The 22,117-nt window shown below is 48.7% G+C and overlaps 1 protein-coding gene across 8 annotated transcripts; it reads right to left on the bottom strand.

The window, feature by feature from the left end:
- Positions 1–1,071: 1,071 nt before the first annotated feature.
- On the bottom strand, positions 1,072–21,038 carry ENTPD4 (ectonucleoside triphosphate diphosphohydrolase 4). 8 transcript variants are annotated; one of them, XM_041424846.1, is made up of 13 exons: positions 21,003–21,036; positions 20,000–20,100; positions 19,093–19,284; positions 16,430–16,635; positions 14,002–14,152; positions 13,817–13,920; positions 12,815–12,874; positions 11,541–11,695; positions 9,049–9,215; positions 6,953–7,265; positions 5,292–5,377; positions 3,766–3,874; positions 1,072–2,011 (listed from the first exon to the last, which is right to left on the bottom strand). In XM_041424846.1, the coding sequence occupies exons 2-13, from the start codon at positions 20,005–20,007 to the stop codon at positions 1,607–1,609; spliced, it is 1,956 nt and encodes a 651-aa protein (XP_041280780.1). In that variant the 5' UTR covers positions 20,008–20,100; positions 21,003–21,036; the 3' UTR covers positions 1,072–1,606. The 8 variants fall into 8 exon arrangements, 7 of the variants coding, with proteins under 7 accessions (XP_041280780.1, XP_041280779.1, XP_041280781.1 ...); XM_041424845.1 differs by having other exon boundaries at positions 20,000–20,106; positions 21,003–21,030; XM_041424847.1 differs by having other exon boundaries at positions 11,565–11,695; positions 20,000–20,106; positions 21,003–21,030.
- Between the last annotated feature and the right edge of the window lie 1,079 nt (positions 21,039–22,117).

Below are 22,117 nucleotides of genomic sequence, written 5' to 3'. Positions count from 1 at the left end.
TTTAATTTTTTCCTGATTTTTTCCTCAATTTTATTTTTCCTTGTTTTTTTCCCAGACTTTATTTTTTTCCTGATTTTATTTTTTTTATGATTTTTTCCCCTGATTTTATTTTTTCTGGTTTTTCCCCAGATTTTTTTCCTGTTTTTTTTTCATTTCCCCCCGATTTTAACTTTTTCCCTATTTTTTCCCTCTGATTTCCTGACTTTATTTTTCCCCAATTTTTTTCTGATTTTTTTTCCAATTTTTTTTTCCCAATTTTCCCATGATTTCTTTTTTTTTTTTCTGATTTTCCCTGATTTTTTTCCCAATTTTCTCCCTCTGATTTTATTTTTTTTTTTTCCCCTGATTTTTTTTTTTTTTTTTTCTTCTGATTTTCCCTGATTTTTTTCCCCAATTTTCTCCCTCTGATTTTACTTTTTCCCTGCTTTTATTACATTTTAATGCCTTTCTTTTGCCTTTTCCCCCCTTACTGGATTAGAGACTCTGGCACTTCTGCCTGGATATTTCCAAGCCCCACAGGATTTTTTTAAAATTTAATCCTGAAATTGGAGATTTGGGCCAATGAGAAGAGGAAATTCAGGCTCTGCCAGGGTCAATTTTGGGATCATTTTTATCAGTCCTGATTTTAAATCCCAATTCCAGCCCTGGATTTTCTCATCCCTCACCCAAAACCAAGATTTGGATTTAACCTCTCCCCAAACTTTGATTTTGTCAGCTCCAAAAATATCCTTTACCAAAGGAAGATGTTTGGAATTCTGAAGGTCCAGTGAAAGATTCTGCTCCAAAATTCTGCCCCAAATCCAGGGAATTCTGCTCCAGCACATGCTGGGTGGGAGGAGCAGAAGTTCAGCACCCAAATTTAGGTGGAATTCAGCAGCTCCAGCCTAAATTCTCTGTACAAAGGTAAAAAACCATCAAAACCAATTTCAGTTATCCAGATTTTTAGATGAATTATGATAAAAACTGTATCCATTTCTCCAATAATAAACCCATCAAATTTTCCAGCACTTTCCCACTTTTTAGAAGTTTTCCAGCTGGAGAATTAACAAATAAACACCCACACCCCAAAGGTTCATAGAAATCCCACTTTTAATCATGGACAAATCGACTTTCAAGTAAAATCAACAGTTTTAAATAAAATATAAATTACCAGAGGACTTGGAAAGACCCTGTGCACATTCTCCTCTATTTTTCCAGTTCTCTTCACATTCCTGGAGTTTCTGGGAGGTCTCTCCACGATTATGGAACAGAAATTTGGGATTAAAAGCAGCGACTGGTGTCACTGGGAGGGTGAAAAAGGAGGAAATCCTTTTCTCTTTTCCAAGGAAAAAAAGGAGGGAGCAGAAGTGATGGAAGCAGTTTTTTATGGAAGCACAGCATTGGATGTGAGGGATTTTCCTTCTCCATCCCAGGAGTGATTCCAGAAGAGAAAATCACCTAAAATGTCCTAAAAGGGTTTTTTTGTTGGTTTTTTTTTTTGTCCCCCTGCTTTTGGAACTTCCCGTTCTTTGAGACTCCAAAGTGAGAGCAGGGATGGCAATGCTGGAATCCAGCAAGGAAAATCCAAGCTCATCCTGGGATTTCAGCCTCTCCCAAAGGTGGGAACTCAACCCCTCCTCTCCTGCACACCCCCAAGTGCAACATTCCCAGCAAAGTCTTTTTTTTTTGGCATTTTTCCCTCACCACCCCAACTCCGCTTCTCCACAAGGGGCAAAAAAAGGAGGAACCCTGAGGCAAAAATGGCTTTTTTTTGTGTGTGTGTGTGGATGAATCCTCCATCCTGGAGCCCTATCCCGGGATTTTCTGCGGGGGGAGCCCCTCCTGGATCCAGAGGGGTGGGGAGGAGCCGCCGGGGAGCGGCCGGCGGTGGATGCGGCGCAGGCGGAGCAGGTAGAGCAGGATGGAGAGCAGCACCACCAGGAAGCAGGCCAGGAACAGGTAGTGGTTGTACACAAAGGAGAAGCTCCTCCAGTGCGAGTGAATCCCACGGAAATTCTCCTGCTGGATGTCCCTGGAAAAGAGCAGAGGGAAAACGGGAACGTCTTGGAGGCAAAGTTCCACCGCCAGCCTGGGGGAATCAGAGCTCATGTGGTGGAATAAGAACAAAAGCAGAAGCTCAGGCTCTAAAAAACACAAATTCCCAACCCCAAAATCCTCTCCCAAAGGCTTTTCCCAGATTTTTGAGGATGTCCCTGGAAAAAAAAGCAGAGGGACAATGGGCACATCTTGGAGGCAAAGTTCCACTGCCAGTTTGGGGGAATCAGAGCTCATGTGGTGGAGTAAGAATAAAAGCACAAGCTCAGGCTCTAAAAACCACAAATTCCCAACCCCAAAATCCTCTCCCAAAGGCTTTTCCCAGCTTTCTGAGAGGGTGTCCCTGGAAAAAAGCAGAGGGACAATGGGCACGTCTTGGAGGCAAAGTTCCACTGCCAGTTTGGGGGAATCAGAGCTCATGTGGTGGAGTAAGAATAAAAGCACAAGCTCAGGGTCTAAAAAACACAAATTCCCAACCCCAAAAGCCTCTCCCAAAGGCTTTTCCCAGATTTCTGAGAGGGTGTCCCTGGAAAAAAGCAGAGGGACAATGGGCACATCTTGGAGGCAAAGTTCCACTGCCAGTTTGGGGGAATCAGAGCTCATGTGGTGGAATAAGAATAAAAGCACAAGCCTAGGCTCTAAAAAACACAAGTTGAGGCTCTAAAAAGCACAAGTTCCCACCCCCACAATCCTCTCCCAAAGGTTTTTCCCAGGTTTTTGAGAGGTTCCCAGATTTTTGAAAGGATGTCCCTGGAAAAGAGCAGAGGGACAACAGACAGGCTTTGGAGGCAAAGTTCTGTTTCCAGCTTGGTGGGAATCAAACAGGATGGGAATCACAGCCCATTTTGGGAGGGTTGTATCTAAAAACCACAATTTGAGGGACACCACCTCTTCCCATCCCAAAATTTTTCTCCCAAAGGCTTTTCCTAGATTTTTCAGAGGATGTCTCTGGAAAGAGCAGAAGTACAATGGGCACGTCTTAGAGGCAAAGTTCTGCTTCCAACTTGGTGGGAATCAGAGCTCATTTGGTGGAATAAGAAAAAAAGCACAAGTTGGTGCTGCAAAAGCCACGAGTTCCCAACCCCAAAATTCCCCTCCCAAAGGCTTTTCCCAGATTTTTGAGAGGATGTCCCGGGAAAAAGAGCAGACACACTTTGGAGGCAAAGTTCTGTTTCCAGCTTGGTGGGAATCAAACAGGATGGGAATCACAGCCCATTTTGGGAGGGTTGTATCTAAAAACCACAATTTGAGGGACACCACCTCTTCCCATCCCAAAATTTCTCTCCCAAAGGCTTTTCCTAGATTTTTCAGAGGATGTCTCTGGAAAGAGCAGAAGTACAATGGGCACATCTTAGAGGCAAAGTCCTGCTTCCAACTTGGTGGAAATCAGAGCTTATTTGGTGGAATAAGAAAAAAAGCACAAGTTGGTGCTGCAAAAGCCACGAGTTCCCAACCCCAAAATTCCCCTCCCAAAGGCTTTTCCCAGATTTTTGAGAGGATGTCCCGGGAAAAAGAGCAGACACACTTTGGAGGCAAAACTCCCCTTCCAGCTGGGCTCGGGGCAGGAATCCCAGCCCATTTTGGGGACGAGGCTCTAAAAACCCCAATTTAAGGGATCAGCACCTCTTCCCACCCCACAATTCCCCTTCCCAAAGCTCTTCCCGGATTCCTGGGGTACCGGAGGGGCAGGAAGCGGGTCCGGTAGAGGATGGCCCCCAGGGTCCACTGCACCTCCTTGTCGTAGACCTGCAGCGCCGTCTTCAGGCTCCCGTAGCTCTCCGGGAAGGAGAAGCCCCGGTGGAAAACCTCGAACATCCAGGCGGACTTAAAGCACTGGAACCTGGGGAGAGCAGTGGGGTCAGCCAGGAACCGTGGGATCAGGCAGGAAACGTGGGATCAGGCAGGAAACGTGGGATCAGGCAGGAAACGTGGGATCAGGCAGGAAACGTGGGATCAGGCAGGAAACGTGGGATCAGGCAGGAAACGTGGGATCAGGCAGGAAACGTGGGATCAGGCAGGAAACGTGGGATCAGGCAGGAAACGTGGGATCAGGCAGGAAACGTGGGATCAGGCAGGAAACGTGGGATCAGGCAGGAAACGTGGGATCAGGCAGGAAACGTGGGATCAGGCAGGAAACGTGGGATCAGGCAGGAAACGTGGGATCAGGCAGGAAACGTGGGATCAGGCAGGAAACGTGGGATCAGGCAGGAAACGTGGGATCAGGCAGGAAACGTGGGATCAGGCAGGAAACGTGGGATCAGGCAGGAAACGTGGGATCAGCCAGGAAACGTGGGATGAGGGAGAGTGGGGTCAGCCAGGAAACGAGAAATGGGATCAGCCAGGAGAAATGGGATCAGGGACAGTGGGATGAGCCAGGAAATGTGGGATCAGACAGGAAAAATTGGATCAGGGACAGTGGGATCAGCCAGGAAAAGGGGGATCAGGCAGGAAATGTGGGATCAGCCAGGAAACGTGGGATCAGGGACAGTCAGAAAATGTGGGATCAGCCAGGAAATGTGGGGTCAGCCAGGAGAAATGGGATCAGGGACAGTGGGATCAGCCAGGAAAAATGGGATCAGCCAGGAAATGTGGGATCAGGGACAATAGGATCAGGCAGGAAAAATGGGATCAGCCAGGAAATGTGGGATCAGACAGGGATCAGGGATAGTGGGATCAGTTAGGAACAGTGGGAACAGTTAAGGACTTTGGGATCAGTGGGTCATTGAAGGAGAATGGGATAAGCTCAGCTCAAAATTACAGGGCAGAATTAAACATGGAATTCTCAGCTTTTCCAAGTATTTTTCTCACTTCCAGTGGTCCCATGAAACAGAAAGGCCCTGGCAGTTCTGGGATTAGCCAGGAACAGTGGGACCAGTTAAGGACACTGGGATCAATCAAGGAGAACGGGATAAGCTCAGCTCAGCGTTACAGCAACCACTGGTCACAATCAAACACGGAATTCTCAGATTTTCCAAGTCTTTTTCCCCACTTCCATGAAATGGAAAGGCTTTGGCAGCTCTGGGTGGGATCAGCCAGAACAGTAGGATCAGTCACGGAGAACAGGATAAGCTCAGCTCAGCATTCAGTGATCGCGGGGCACAGTTAAACACGGAATTCTCAATTTCCAAGGGATTTTTTTCCCAATTTTCAGGCCTTTCCCAAGTTTTTTTCCCACTTCCACTGATCCACCAAACAGACAGGCCCTGGCAGGAGGAAGTTCCTGGCCCAAGCCCAAGCCCCAGCCCGACCCCGCTCACTTGAGCCGGTGCAGATCCGCGTGCGGGGCGTAGAGGCCGCGCTCGAAGCGTTCCCGCAGCACCGACCACCGGGTGGCACAATATTCCTGTGGAATCCAAAACAGTGGAAAAAAGGGAATGATCCCGGCAATCCTCCTGCCTGGAGAAGGAAAATCCCACCAGAAAAAAAATGATCTGAAACACCAAAAACCAAAAAGTAACAGCAGCTTGCACTGCCAGGAAGGAAAATCCCAAATTTTGTGGGAATATTGTAATCCACACTTGGAATTTGGGGTGGAATTAATGTTCAGCTCTCCGGGAATATCCAGTCAGGCAACTCCCAAATTTCGTGGGAATATTTTGATCCACATTTGGAATCTGGGGTGGAATTAATGTTCAGCTCTCTGGGAATATCCAGGATCCCAAATTTTGTGGGAACATTTTGATCCACATTTGGAGTCTGGGGTGGAATTAATGTTCAACTCTCTGGGAACATCCAGGATCCCAAATTTTATGGGAATATTTTGATCTACACTTGAAATCTGGGGGGGAATTAATGTTCAACTCTTGGAATTTGAGGTGGAATTAATGTTCTATTTTCTGGGAATACCCAGGATCCCAAATTTTGTGGGAATATTCTAATCCACATTTGGAATTTGGTGTGGAATTAATGTTTAACTCTCTGGGAATATCCAGCAAGGAAAATCCCAAATTTCATGGGAATATTTTAACCCACACTTGGAATATGGGGTGGAATTAATGTTCAGCTCTCCGGGAATATCCAGTCAGGCAACTCCCAAATTTCATGGGAATATTTTGATCTACCCTTGAAATCTGGGGGGGAATTAATGTTCAACTCTTGGAATTTGAGGTGGAATTATGTTCAACTCTCTAGGAATATCCAGGATCCCAAATTTTGTGGGAATATTTTAATCCACACTTGGAATTTGGGATGGAATTAATGTTCAACTCTCTGGGAATATCCAGGATCCCAAATTTCGTGGGAATATTCTAATCCACACTTGGAATTTGGGGTGGAATTAATGTTCAACTCTCTGGGAATATCCAGTCACGCAAATCCCAAATTTTGTGGGAATATTTTGATTTGAGTGGGAAAATTTTCCCAATATTTGTGGGAATATTCCCAAAATTTGTGGGAATATTCTAATCCACACATTTGGAGTCTGGGGTGGAATTAATGTTCAGCTCTTGGAATTTGGGGTGGAATTAATGTTAAACTGATCCTTTTTTTTTTTTTTTTTTTCACCTGTGAGCTTTAGCCAATTTAGGAATTTAGGATTTCTTAAGGAATTTGGGATCTCTTAAAGAAATGTTTTGCTGCAGGACTTTGGGAACAAAATCCCCATGGAGGGCTGTTACAAATGGGGGAATTGATCCCTTTTTTTTTCACCTGCGCAACTTCAGTGAATTTAGAATCTCTTAAGGAATTTGGGATTTCTTAGGGGATTTGGGATCTCTTAGAGCAGTGTTTTTCTGCAGGACTTTGGGAACAACATCCTTGTGGATGTTCTGAATTAGAAATGGATCTGTTTTCTTTCACCTGTGCAGGTTTAGTGAATTTATGAATTTTTGGATCTCTTAGGGCAGTGTTTTTCTGCAGGACTTCGGGAACAACATCCTTGAGGATGTTCTAAGCTAGAAATGGATCTCTTTTCTCTCACCTGCGCAGCCCTGGTGAACTTGGCGGCGCTGTAGTCGCCGCCCATGCGCAGCACGTCCTCGGTGCAGTAGTAGAACTCGGAGAAGCCGTAGAACTCACTGCTCTGGAGGTGCACGGGGGGCTGGAAGACGCCGTTCAGCGAGCTCCGGGTGCCGTTGGTGCGGTTCAGCAGCGGCCGCAGCCGCTCCCGGCACAGCTGGAAGTCGCCGGTGCCGCGCAGGTGCAGCGTCAGCCCCCGGTGCCGCAGCTCGTCCCGCGCGTCCCGCGGCAGGCACGGGTCCAGGAGCGGGGCCTGCGGGCTGAGCCCGGCCTGCCTGGGACAGGGAGAGAGATCAGCCAGGCCTGGCTCAGCAAGGCCCGGGACACGGAGAGAGATCAGCCAGGCCTGGCTCAGCAGGGCCCGGGTCAGGGAGAGAGATCAGCCAGGCCCGGCTCAGCAAGGCCTGTGACAGGGAGAGAGATCAGCCAGGCCTGGCTCAGCAGGGCCAGGACAGGGAGAGGTCAGCTAGGCCTGGCTCAGCAGGGCCTGGGTCAGGGAGAGAGATCAGCCAGGCCTGGCTCAGCAGGGCCCGGGTCAGGGAGAGAGATCAGCCAGGCCTGGCTCAGCAGGGCCGGGACAGGGAGAGAGATCAGCCAGGCCTGGCTCAGCAGGGCCGGGACAGGGAGAGGTCAGCCAGGCCTGGCTCAGCAGGGCCTGGGTCAGGGAGAGAGATCAGCCAGGCCTGGCTCAGCAGGGCTTGGGACAGGGAGAGAGATCAGCCAGGCCTGGCTCAGCAGGGCCCGGGTCAGGGAGAGAGATCAGCCAGGCCTGGCTCAGCAGGGCCGGGACAGGGAGAGAGATCAGCCAGGCCTGGCTCAGCAGGGCCGGGACAGGGAGAGGTCAGCCAGGCCTGGCTCAGCAGGGCCCGGGACAGGGAGAGAGATCAGCCAGGCCTGGCTCAGCAGGGCCCGGGACAGGGAGAGAGATCAGCCAGGCCTGGCTTGGGACAGGGAGAGAGATCAGCCACGCCTGGCTCAGCAGGGCCCGGGACAGGGAGAGAGATCAGCCAGGCCTGGCTCAGCCTGGCCTAGGACAGAGATCAGCCAGGCCTGGCTCAGCAAGGCCCAGCTCAGCCTGGCCTGCTCACCCAGCCTGGGAGAGAGAGAGAGAGAGATCAGCAAGGCCCAACTCAGCAAGGCCCAGCTCAGCCCGGCCTGCCTGGGGGAGAGACAGAGATCAGCCAGGCCTGGCTCAGCAATGCCCGGCTCAGCCCACGCTGCCTGCCCAGCAGCCTGGGAACAGGGACAGAGCTCAGCAAGGCCCAGCTCAGCAAGGCCCACCTTAAATTCCCCCTTTTTCAGCTGAACCCATTACTCCAATTCCCTCTCCACTTCCCAGATTTTCCCTTCCATAATTCCCATCCCTAATTCCCATCCCATCCCATCATTCCCATCTTTCCAGGGTCACCTCCCAGCACCCCAGGCTGCTCCAAGCTGACTTTGGGCACTCCCAGGGATCCAGGCTCCTCTGGGAATTCCATTCCATCCCCTTCAGCACCCCCATCCTGGGAATTCCTTCACAAATCCAATCTCTCCCCATCACACACTGCAAGTGCTGTGATCTCTCCGCAGAACATCCAGGATCATTCCCATCTTTCCAGGACCACCTCAGGCTGCTCCAAGCTGGCTCTCCCAGGGATGGAGCAGCCCTGTTACTGTGATATTTTTATAAAAATCCTTCGTTAGGATTTCTCTCCTATTTTAGTTGAGAAGCCTCAGAAAAGGAATGTAAACAGTAACGGATGGCTGTGGAATGTGGTCTGGGCATTGTTTATCCAGGTGCATCTGTGATTGGTCCATGTGAGACGTTTTTATTTAATGACCAACCATGGTCTGGCTGTGTGGACACTTTGAGAGTCACGAGCTTTTGTTATTACTCTTTTTCTTTCTTTTCTAGCTTTTTGATAAATCTTTTCTTTCTTTTCAGTATAGCATTTTAATATAATATAATAATACAATAAATCAACCTTCTGAAACAGAGTCAGGACTCTCATCTCTTCCCTCATCCTGGGACCCTCGAGCACAACCACGGAATTGAAATCCAGGGAATTCAGGTACCTGTTCCTGAGGAGGCTGCTGGAGAAGAGGCTCTCCTCGTACCTCCTGCGCGCCGCGTTGCCGCCGAAGCCCAGGAAGGTGGCCACGTACACGCGGTACACGTGCTCCGTCTGGTGGGCATCGCAGCCCAGATTCACCTCTGCCAGCAAGCTCTTGGCCACCTCCTCCTGCAGCAGCAGAATCAGGGGTCATTGGCGTGGTCTTGGTCCAAAAATGAATTTTTTGGGATGTCTTGGAGGCCTTTAAATTCACCCCTCACTCATCTCTTTAGTGCTTTCTTCTCCTGTCTGTGTGTCCTGCACTCTGGATAAAGGATATTCCCATGGCATTGTTGGAAAAGATCTTGAAGATCATCAATCCAACAGCAAATCAGGAATCACTGGGATGGTCCTGATCCTAAAATGAATTTTTTGGGATGTCTCGGACACCTTTAAGCTCACCCCTCACTCGTCTCTTTAGTGCTTTCTTCTCCTGTCTGTGTGTCCTGCACTCTGGATAAAGGATATTCCCATGGCATTGTTGGAAAAGATCTTGAAGATCATCAACCCAACAGCAAAATCAGGAATCACTGGGATCGTTCTGATCCTAAAATTAATTTTTTGGGATGTCTTGGACACCTTTAATTTCATCCATCTCTTTCATGCTTCCCTCTCCCATCTGTATGTCCTGCACTCTGGATACAAGAGATTCCCACAGGATTGCTGGAAAAGATCTTGAAGATCATCAACCCAACAGTCCTGAAGAGCCACTTCTGTGGTTTTTGGATATTGCCAGGATATTTGGATATTCCCACAACATCATGGAGGTGTTCTGCTTGGAAAAGATCTTGAAGATCATCAACCCAACAGCAAAATCAGGAATCACTGGGATGGTCCTGATCCCAAAATGAATTTTTTGGGATGTCTTGTATACCTTTAAGTTCACCCATCTCTTTCATGCTTCCCCCTCCCGTCTGTCCTGCACTCTGGATACAAGATATTCCCACAGGACTGCTGGAAAAGATCTTGAAGATCATCAATCCAACGGCAAAATCAGGAATCAATGGGATGATCCTGGTCCTAAAATGAATTTTTTGGGATGTCTTGGACACCTTTAAGTTCACCCATCTCTTTCAAGCTTCCCTCTCCTGTCTGTGCTTCCTGCACTCTGGATAAAGGATATTCCCACAGGATTGTGGAAGGGTTCTGCTTGGAAAAGATCTTGAAGATCATCAGTCCCAGAGTCCTGAAGAGCCACACCCGTGGTTTTTGGATATTCTCAGGAATGGGAACCCCACACTGCCCTGGGCAGTTTCCAATGCTTTCCAGCCCTTGATAATCCAGTTCTTTGAGGAGTTTTCCTCAGGGATGATCATCTCCCACATTATTCAGAAAATCCACCATTATTTCAGAGGAAGAGCAAAACTGAGGAATTTTCCTTGGGAATGATCATCTCCAACATTATTTAGAACATCCAAGATTATTTCAGAGGGAGAGCGAAATGAAAGAATTTTCCTTGGGAATGATCATCTCTCCCATTTTATTTGGAAAATGCAAGATTATTTCATAGGGAGAACAAAATAAAAGAGTTTTCCTTGGGAATGATCACTTCCCACATCATTTTGAAAAAGATCACTTCATAGGTACAGCAAAATCTTGGAATTTCAGATTCCTGGCTCTACAAAGCCCAGGAATTGCTTCTGTGGAGCCTGGAATTTTCTTCTCCCACAGAAAAATGTGGATTGTGGCTGCTGAATTCAGTGCTTCACTTCCCCCCCTCCCATTCCTGATTCCCAGGACAGATTCCATGACCAAAATTCCCATTTTATATCCATTTATGCTCAGATAAAACCACCCCACAGGCAGGAATTTTCATCCCTGTTTTCCCAGTTGATATTTGACTGGATCTGCTCTGGAGCTGAATGCCCAGATTTTAATAATTCCAAATAATTTCTTATACCTTTTGTTAATTAAAACAGAGGAATTAGGTAATTAATTAGGGAAACACCATTCCACAGGATTTAAAAACTCAATTTATCCATTATTAGAACAGAGCCAAACACGGGGATTTGAAGCTGTTTTTCCTTTAGAATAATTCCCAATTAATTTCATGGGAAGTTCAGCTTGAAAAATTCAGGAATTGCTCCAGAACTCAGTGGAATTGCAGAAATTTATGTTCAGTTTGGGACAAAGCAATTCTGTGACATTCATAACTGCTAATTCCATTTCTGCCAAAAATTAAAGGAAAAAGTCATTTTTATGGAAGGTTTTTCCATAGGAACCACCAGGAATTTTTGGGTTCTAAGCCCCAGGATGCAAATTTTGGAACGTAAGGGATTTAAAATTGTCCACAAAGACTAAAAAATGAAGGATTAATGCAGGATTAGAGTGATGGGAAAGAAAAAACCAAAGGAATTATTTGGGAATGGGATGATGGAGGATTCCAAAGGATGGGAAAGAAAGGAAATGTGTTAAAATTAGCCCCGAGGGAAGGGGGAATTCCTGGATAATGACCTGGTGAGGGGAGGCAAGGCTTACACTTTGGGGCACTTCGTAGGCGATCTGCGTGGAGACCCCGCCCATGTCCAGGATCCCCACGGTCCTCTTGCGGAAAATGGGATCGTGGTGCTCGCTGCCAGGGACCTGCACCTCCACCACGGCTTCATCCTCTGGGAAACAGGAAAATCCATGGCAAAAATCAGTGGGAAACAGGGAAAAATCAATGGGAAACAGGGAAAAATCCCTGGGCTCGCTGCCAGGGACCTGCACCTCCACCACGGCTTCATCCTCTGGGAAACAGGAAAATCCATGGCAAAAATCAGTGGGAAACAGGGAAAAATCAATGGGAAACAGGGAAAAATCCATGGGAAACAGGGGGGCAAAAATCAGTGGGAAACAGGGAAAAATCAATGGGAAACAGGGAAAAATCAATGGGAAACAGGGGAAAATCAATGGGAAATAGGGAAAAATCAGTGGGAAACAGGGAAAAATCCCTGTGCTCGCTGTCTGGGACCTGCACCTCCACCATGGCTTCATCCTCTGGGAAAAATATGGGAAAAATCAATGGAAAACAGGGAAAAATCCCTGTGCTCACTGCCTGGGATCTGCACCTCCATCACTGCCTAGCCCTCTGGGAAAAACATGGGAAAAATCAGTGGGAAAGAGGGAAAAATCAATGGGAAACAGGGAAAAATCAGTGGGAAACAGGGAAAAATCAGTGGGAAAGAGGGAAAAATCAGTGGGAAACAGGGAAAAATTCCAGGGATCCAGCCAGGGAGGGCGCAGGGGAGCTGCTGTTTGTGGCTGTTAAAGTTCCAGGTGGGAGTGCAGCCAAACCCAACCCCTGTAGCAGCTGCCAACATCTGGCTGGAACTGCATCCCAACATCTGGAAATGCAACTCCCATGGCTGGAACTGCATCCCAACATCTGGAAATGCAACTCCCATGGCTGGAACTGCATCCCAACATCTGGAAATGCAACTCCCATGGCTGGAACTGCATCCCCACATCTGGAAATACAACTCCCATGGCTGGAACTGCATCCCAACATCTGGAAATGCAAGTCCCATGGTTGGAATTGCTTCCCAACATCTGGAAATGCAACTCCCATGGCTGGAACTGCATCCCAACATCTGGAAATGCAACTCCCATGGCTGGAACTGCATCCCCACATCTGGAAATGCAAGTCCCATGGTTGGAATTGAATCCCAACATCTGGCTGGAATTGCATCCCAACATCTGGCTGGAAAATCACCACCTGGAGCCCCAGCCCCCCTTCAGATCCTCACCATCGTCCGTGTGCTCAAATCTCCCAAGGACAAAGTTGATCCCAATCCATGCATAGACTCCTGCAGGTGGAAATAAAACAGATCTGGGATTTCAGGAATATCAGGAATAGCTGGATTATGAACTTGAAAGCAGATTGAAACATTCAAATTTTTTTTTTTTTCTGTGTGAGTTCAACTCTGTTATTGCTAATTTTATAAAATTGTAGACATGAAACATTCCTAGGAAATCATTAATTCCATTGGGAATTCCTGATGATTTTCTCCTCTCCCAGGTCAATGCCATGACAAAATTCCTGGCTGAATGAATTAAAGACACTTTGATGTGTAAAATTCAGGAAAGAATTGAAGGAAATGAAATTTTAAAGGGATTTTAAGGCTCTGGTGATCACATCAAAATATCTCTGCTTTCAAAATCATCTCATCCTGCAAAGTTCCTTCCATCAGGAATGTTGGGATTTATCCTTCCCCTCCCTCTAGAGGAAATGGATTCAGTGCCACTAAATTTTCAGGGATAATCAGCAAAGATTTGGCCAATCAGGATCTGAAAAAGCAACAAAAATACCCCAAAGCATTCCTTGGAAATCCCAGATATTTTCCAGATTGAATTCCATTAAATTTTCAGGGATAATCAGAAAATATTTGGCCCATCAGGAGCTCCAGATCCCCTGAGGAACAAAGGCTCCCAAGAAAAGCAGGATTTCAAAAAGCAACAAAAACACCCCAAGCCTTCCCTTGGAAATTCCAAATATTTTCCAGATTCAATTCCATTAGAGGAAATCCTAAATATTTTCCAGATCCAATTTCAGTAAATTTTCAGGGATAATCAGCAAACATTTGGCCCATCAGGAGCTCCCATCACTCCAGAGGAACAAAGGAATATTCCTTTCCTGAGGAATCAAGGCTCTCAAGCAAAGCAGGATTTGAAAAACCAATAAAAAATACCCCAAATAATCCCTTGGAATTCCTAAATATTCCCCAGACACTTTCCCAAGGCCCACCTACCTTCCTGCTTCCCAGAAATCACCTCAGCGTGGGAGTCAGAGAAGAGGAAATCAAAGTGCACGGGGATGTCCGTGAGCAGATCCTCCAGGATGGCTTTCTGCTGGCTGCAAAATTCCACAAAAAAAGCTTAAAAAAAGCTGGGATTTGGTTGGAATTCCCAAAAAAAAACCCAAGCAGGGAATGACCTCTCGGGCAGGATCCTCATGCCTGCAGTGCACAGGATGTAGAGAGGAGTCTCCTTGTGTTTGGAGCGGGGCACGTGCTCGGCAGCGAAGCTCAGCAGGGGTGAGATGTAATCACTGACCTTGTCAGGAGAGCTGGCAAACTCAGAAATTCCTGGGAAAACAGAAAAGTGGGAGTGGAGCAGCTCCAGCTGCAGCATTCCCTGGAAAATCCTGAGCAAAGGAATGAAGGGAAGTGGGAAATGAGCTGTAAAAATGATGGAATTCTTATTTTTGATGGCGCTTTCCTCTCCTAACTCCCTGCATTCCAAAGTGGCTGGATAAAGGAAATTTTCAGGTTTCTTTGGGATTGGTTTGCAGGGAATTTTAAAGTCTGGAATAGGGCTGGAGGGAGAGGCTTTTCCATGGGACAGCAACAGGAAAAGGTGGTGATGAAAATCAAAGCAGGTACTGGGAAAAACATGGAATTTCCCCACGATTTCCTCTCTTAACTGTGCTTCCTGCACTCCAAAGGGGCTGGATAAGGGAAATTTCCAGGTTTCTTTGGGATTGGTTTGCAGGAAGTTTTGTGGAGCTCAAACCTGGAATGGGGCAGGAGAGAAAGGTTTTGCCATGGGACAGGAAAAGGTGATGAAAATCAAAGCAGGTATTGGGAAAAACATGGAATTTCTCCGTGGTTTTGTCTCCTAACTGTGCTTCCTGCACTCCAAAGGGGCTGGATAAGGGAAATTTCCAGCATGGAACAGCTCCAGGTTCCTTGGGATTGGTTTGCAGAGAGTTTAAAATAAGGAATATAAGGAAATATAGGAAAATAAGGAAAAGATAGGGAAAAAATGGAGGGGAAATGGGGAAAAAAAGGATGAAGGTGACACCTGAACATCCTTTAGAACTTAAATAAAACTTGTGTTGATGTGATAACTTTTACATAATTTATAGATAATTATTGATAATAATTGGCTGAAATAACTTCACAGGAACACAATTATTTCTTCATGAAATAGAGAGAATAAAGGTAAATTATAACAGGACCAGCACCTGCCTTATCCATTACAAACCTCTCTCTCCTGCCCCATTCCAGACTTAAACTCCTGCAAACCAATCCCAAAGAACCCTGGAGCTGTTCCACCTGGAAATATGTGCAAGAAGCCAGGTTGGGAGAGGAAATCATGGAGAAATTCCATGTTCCTCCTGGTTTGATTTTCCTGCTGATTTTCCTGTTGCTGTCACCCCCTTGTTTCCCTCCTGCCCCATTCCAGACTTCATGCTCAACAAAACTCCCTACAACCAATCCCTAAAAACCCTGGAGTTGTTCCACACTCGCAGCATCGGAATTTCCCTTATCAGCCACTTTGGAGAGCAGGGAGCAGAGTTAGAAGAGGCAATCTTGGAGAAATTCAATGTTTCTCCCAGCACCTGGCTTGATTTTTGTCACCACCTTTTCCTGTTGCTGTCCTATGGACAAACTTCTCACTTCTGCCCTACTCCAGACTTGAGTTCCACAAAACTCCCTACACCAATCCTTAAAAACTCTGGAGTCGTTCCACACTCACAACATGGAAATTTCCTTTATCCAGACCCTCTGCAGTGCAGGAAGCACAGTTAAGAGAGGAAAGCCTGGAGAAATTCCACCTTTGTGCCAGTACCTGGTTTGATTTTCATCTCCATGAGTTTCCTGGAGCTGTCCCTCATCTGCTGGATGTCCAGCTGGTTGTGAGGACAGCACCTGCCTTATCCTTGGAAAAAACCTCTCCCTCCTGCCTATTTCAAAGTTTAACCTCCAGTAAACTCCCTGCAAACCAATCCCAAAGAAACCTGGAGCTCTCCCACCTGGAAATTTCCCTTATCCAGCCACTTTGCATTGTAAGAAGCACACTCAGGAGAGGAAATCATGGAGAAATTCCATGTTTTTCCCAGCCCCTGCTTTGATTTTCATCACCACGGTTCCCTGATGCTGTCCCAGGACCTCATGGGGACAGCACCTGCCTAATCCTTGGAAAAAACCTCTCCCTCCTGCCCCATTCCAGATTTAAACTCCTGCTAACCAACCTCAAAGAAACCTGGAGCTCTCCCACCTAAAATTTCCCTTATCAGCCACTTTGCAGTGCAGGAAGCACAGTTAAGAGAGGAAACCATGGAGAAATTCCATGTTTTTTCAGTACCTGGTTTGATTTTCATCACCACGAGTTTCCTGGAGCTGTCCCTCATCTGCTGGATGTCCAGCTGGTTGTGAGGACAGCCCCTGCCTCATCCTTGGAAAAAACCTCTCCCTCCTGCCCCATTCCAGATTTAAACTCCTGCAAACCAATCCCAAAGAAACCTGGAGCTGTCCCATGCTCTCAAGGTTGAAATATCCCTTATGCAGCCCCTTTGCAGTGCAGGAAGCACAGCTAAGAGAGGAAACCACGGAGAAATTCCACGTTTTCAGCCATACCTGGTTTGATTTTCATCACCACGGGTTTCCTGGAGCTGTCCCTCATCTGCTGGATGTCCAGCAGGTCCTTGGGGTTGCCGTTGTGCCGGGGCCAGCAGTACACGAACACCCTGGAGCCGCTGCTGCCGCAGTCCACCACGATGCCGTAGCTCAGGTTGGGGTTCCCGGTGTCCGTGGCCTCCATGTCCGTCACCCTGGCCAGGTACCTGGGGAAAAATGGGAATTGCTGCAGGGGATTTGGCTCCCTACGGATGTTTTGGTGAAAATCACCTTCAAAACTGGGCGGTTTTGGGGCGAGTTGGGTGGGATTTTAAATCTCATCCAGTGCCACCCTCAGGGACACCTCCTGCTGTCCCAGGGGGCTCCTGGCCTTGGGCACTGCCAGGGATCCAGCTGCTCTGGGAATTCCATCCCAGCCAGGAATTCCTTCCCAACATCCCATCTATCCTTGCCTCTGGCAGAAGGAAGCCATTCCTGCCCCTGCTTCACAGAAAATTCCAAGAGAAGCGTGTCACTGTGATATTTTCTGAAAAATCCTCTTTGCCCAGGATTCTTCTCCTGGGAAGCTGAGAAGCCTCAGAGAGTGTTTTGCTGCTTTGGAATGTGGTTGGGGATTGTTTATCTAACATGTGAATTGTTCTCACTTAATGACCAATCAAACAAATTACCAACCCAGCTGTGTCAGGACTCTGGAGAGTCACGAGTTTTCATTATTCATTCTTGTTATGCCTTCTGTCTGTATCCTTTCTCTACCTTTAGTATTGTTTTAATATAATATAATATAATATAATTATATAATATATCATATTATATAATTAATATAATTAATATAATTAATGTAATTAATATAATTAATATAATATGCCTTCTAAGAACATGGAGTCAGATCCAATCATTCATCCTGAGGATCCCAGAAACAACCACAGAAGTGCCAACCTCAAGGATCAAATCCCCACAGCAAATGGCAAAAGCAATTCCCCAAATTTTTTTATTATGGAGAATTTTAGCCCCTAGAGCTCCTACAGAGGCAAAAAATATAAACCCCTGAAAAGCTTCCTAAAAAAAGCAGGAAATGTTTTGTTTTAGGCAAGATAAAGATGGATGGGAAAAGCTACTCCCTGTACCACCAACACAACCTGAGTGTTTCCCATTTCCCCCCAAGCTCTTTTCCATGGAATTCTTTTCCCTTTTCCCCCCAAAGCTCCACTTCCCTCTTTTCCATGGAATTCTTTTCCCCTTTCCCCCAGAGCTCCATTTCCCTGTTTTTCATGGAATTCCCTCTCCTCTCACCTATGGAATCTCCCATCCCGGGCTCAGTACTTCCCTGAGATCAGGAGCAGAGCAGCATTTCCCTTTTCCCCCAGGCTCCATTCCCTGTTTTCTATGGAATTCTTTCCTCCTTTCCCCCAGAGCTGCATTTCCCTGTTTTCCATGGAATTCTCTCCCTCTCACCTGTGGAAGCTCCTGTTCTGGGTCCAGCTGGTTTTGCTGTGGATCAGGAGCAGAGCAGCGTTTCCCCCTTCCTCCAAAGCTCCATTTCATTATTTTCCACAGAATCTTTTCCCTCTTTCCCATGGAATTCCCTCCCTCTCACCTGTGGAATCTCCCATCCCGGGCTGTCCTGCTGTATTTCCCACAGATCAGGAGCAGGGAGCAGAGCAACATTTCCCCTTTCCCCCAGGCCCTATTCCCTGTTTCCCATGGAATTCCCATCCTGGGCTCAGTACTTCCCGTGGATCAGGAGCAGAGCAGCATTTCCCCATTCCCTGTTTCCCATGGATTCCCTCCCCTCTCACCTCTGGAATCTGCCATCCCGGCCTGGCACTTGCCCAGGATCAGGAGTAGGGAGACCTGTGATCGTTCCCTCTTTCCTCCAGGCTCCATCCCCAGTTCCTGTGGAATTCCCTTCCCTCTCACCTGTGGAATCTCCCATCCCAAGTTGGTACTTCTCTCGGATCAGGAGCAGAGCAGCATTTCCCCTTCCCCTGTTTCCCATGGATTCCCTCCCTCTCACCTGTGGAATCTCCCATCCCGGGCTGGCGCTTGCCCAGGATCAGGAGCCTCCATCCCCAGTTCCTGTGGAATTCCCTTCCCTCTCACCTGTGGAATCTCCCATCCCAAGTTTGGTACTTCTCTCGGATCAGGAGCAGAGCAGCATTTCCCCTTCCCCTGTTTTCCATGGATTCCCTCCCTCTCACCTGTGGAATCTCCCATCCCGGGCTGGCGCTTGCCCAGGATCAGGAGCAGGGAGACCTGTGATCGTTCCCTCTTTCCCCCAGGCTCCATCCCCTGTTCCCGTGGAATTCCCTCCCCTCTCACCTGTGGAATCTCCCATCCCGGGCTCGGCCATATTTCCTAGAATCAGGAGCAGGGAGCAGAGCAGCATTTCCCCTTTCCCTCCATTCCCATGGAACTCCAGCCCCTCTCACCTGTGGAATTTCCCCTCCCGGACAGTGGGAGGTGTCCCTGCTTGCTGTGGATCAGCAGCAGGGAGCAGAGCAGCATTTCCCCTTTCCCCAGGCTCCATTCCCATGGATTCCCTCGCTCTCACCTCTGGAATTTCGCCTCCCGGGCGCGGTGCTTGCCGCGGATCAGCAGCAGGGAGCAGAGCAGCATTTCCCCTTTCCCCATTCCCTGTTTCCCATGGATTCCCTCGCTCTCACCTGTGGAATTTCGCCTCCCGGGCGCGGTGCTTGCCGCGGATCAGCAGCAGGGAGCAGAGCAGCAGCGCCGCCGCGGCCGCGGCCGCCCCGAGCAGCAGCAGCTGCCGCAGGGACGCGTTCAGGACCCGCGGACACCCCACGGGCGACAGGCTGAAGTGCCACGAGGCCGGGAGCAGGCAGGAGATGCTGATCCTGGGATCCCAAGGGAGAAACGAGAGGATTGAGTGGTGGATTTGGTGCTAAACGCAGGAAAAATTCCTCCCTGGAGGGTGGGGAGGGGCTGGGATGGAATTCCCACTCCTGCCCCATCCCTGGGAGTGGGGCTGAGGAGGATGGAAGGATCCCATGGGATTTGCTGGGTTTGGGGCTGCAGCTCCTTTTTATCTCCTGGCTTCCTTTCAAAACCTCAAGAAAATTAGAGCCAGGAAGGAGGGAAAAGCCTGGCCTGGGATTCAGGGAATGGAAATCTGGGGATGATCCTGGAGAAATCTGGGAGGACCTCAGGGCACTTCCCCAGAGCCTGAAGGGGCTCCAGGAGAGCTGGAGAGGGGCTGGGAACAAGGGATGGAGGGACAGGACACAGGGAATGGCTCCCACTGCCAGAGAGCAGGGATGGATGGGACATTGAGGAGGGGCTGGGATGGAATTCCCTGGGAGCTGGGGCTGCCCCTGGATCCCTGAAGTGCCCAAGGCCAGGCTGGAGCCCCCTGGGACAGTGGGAGGTGTCCCTGCCGTGGCAGGGGTGGGATGATCCCTAAAGCCCCTTCCAACCCAACACCTTCCAGGATTCTGCTCTGGATTGAGAGGACTCAGGACATCATTCCCATGCTACAATTCCTGATTAGGTTTCCTGTCCTTCCCTCCAAGGCCTTTCCAGTTTATCCCACAGTCCCTCTGGGATCCTTACCTGCCCATTGTGGGAGCGGGGCAGCAGCAGGAGCTGTGGAGCCTCAGCCGGTGACCTCGGAGGGACCAGGAACATCCCACGTGCCCTGAGCCATCCCTGCTCTGCTCCTGAGGGAAAAGCAAGGCAGCTGATTGCCTGCACACACAGGGAGATCCCTGAGGAACATCCTGGGATGGGATCCTTCCCTTCCCTTCCCCTTCCCCTTTCCCTTCCCTTTCCTTCCCTTCCCTCCCCTCAGCACCGCTGGGGCTGCCATCCCGGGGCTTTCCCGAGTAAGGGATGCAGGAATCCAAAGGGAAACAGGAATCCAGAGGGGATGGAAGCACGGAATCCCCTCGGGCACGGTGGGGAGGGGCTGGGGCTGTCCCCGGATCCCGGCAGTGCCCAAGGCCAGGCTGGAGCAGCCGGTCCAGAGGGGGTGCTGGGGCTGGAGCTGGGTGGGATTTGGGGATCCTATTTAAGGTCCTTCCCACCCACAGCACCCCGGGATTCTGGGACCCCTGGCAGGATCAAGCACCAGCAAAACCCCAAAAGAAACAAGGAAATGCAGGAATTGCCCCTCAGGGACGCAGCCGGGGCTGTCCCGAGGGATGATCCCGCCCCAGGGCGCTGAGCAGGGCCGAGCGGCCGGAGGGGACCGCGGACACCGGGATGGGGAACACCGGGATGGGGAACAACGGGATGGGGGAATACCGGGATGGGGGGACAACGGGATGGAGGGAACGGGATGGAGGCAAGGAGAGAAGGGACGGGGAAGGGGCGCGGAGCGGAACGAGCTGGTCCAGGCCCCCCGCCCGTCCCCACGGCCGCCGCCATCCCGCAGGGTCCGGCTCGGCTCCCCCCGAACCCCGCGGCCCCCGGCGATCCCGACCCCGGTCCCGATCTCATTCCCGGTCCCGATCCCATTCCCGGTCCCGATCCCATTCCCATTCCAGATCCCGGTCCAGTTCTCGGTCCCATTCCCGGTCCCGGTGTTTCCCTCGCTCTCTCCCCCCAACTTCACCTCCCGGGCCGCCCCATGGCAACCGGCCCACGCCACTTCCGGGTGCGCCGCCGGACGTGACGCAGGGCGCGCTGACGTCACGGCGGGGCCGAGAAGGGATTCCCCGGGGGCGTGGCTTAGGGGGCGTGGCCATGGTGGGGGCGTGGCCATGAGCCGGGCGCGCTGCCGGTAAAACCGGCCAAAAATCGCTATAAAAACACCGTTTAACGGCAGAAATAGGCATTTATGGCTATAAATATGCCAAAACGGAGAAATATATAACATTTATAGCTATAACTGTGTCAATATTTTGAAAGATATAAAATTTGTAGCTAAGAATGTGACTATATTTTGAAATATATTAAATTTGTAGCTATAAGTGCGTTGCTATTTTGAAATATATAAAATTTATACTTTCAAATGTGTCAATATTTTGAAATATATTAAATTTATAGCTATAAAAGTGTCAATATTTTAAAATAAACTTATACATGTGTCAATATTTTGGAATCAATTCAATTTTCAGCTATCACTATACCAATATTTTGAACTCTATTGTTATAAATATCCAGTGGTTGTAGCAGCTCTAATAAACATCTCAATATTTACTATCTAAAGAATAAATACATTAATTTGATTTAAAAAAAAATCAAGGAAGGGGGGGAATTCCATGGAGAAAAGGGGAATTCTCCTGTGTTTTGCCACTGAGCGGCAGCACCGCCTGTGCCCGCTCCAGGATCCCCCCGGAGAAATGGAAAAGTTTCTCCTGGCCAGGATGAGGTGGAAATAAGGGGAATAAAGTCGGGGATTTGCAGGGAAAGCGGGGCTGGGGGTGGAATCCATCCCGGGAGGGGCTGGAGAGGAGCGGATTTGGGGTGGGGAATTATCCCAGGGGGAGGGGAATGAGGGAAGGGAAAAGGGAACAGAAAAAGGAAAAGGGAATAGAATAAGGAAAGGGGAAACGAAAAAGGGAAGGAATAAGGAAAAGAAAAGGGAATAAGGAAAAGGAAAGGGAATAAGGAAAAGAAGATGAATAAGGAAAAGGGAATAAGGACAAGGAAAGGAATATGGCAAAGGAAAGGAATAAGGCAGGGGAATGAGGGAAGGGAAAAGGGAACAGAAAAAGGAAAGGGGAA

This window comes from Onychostruthus taczanowskii, unplaced genomic scaffold, assembly GCF_017590055.1.
Source record: "Onychostruthus taczanowskii isolate IOZ18803 unplaced genomic scaffold, ASM1759005v1 scaffold84, whole genome shotgun sequence".
Lineage (NCBI taxonomy): Eukaryota > Metazoa > Chordata > Aves > Passeriformes > Passeridae > Onychostruthus > Onychostruthus taczanowskii.
This window is presented reverse-complemented; position numbering and strand designations above follow the sequence as displayed.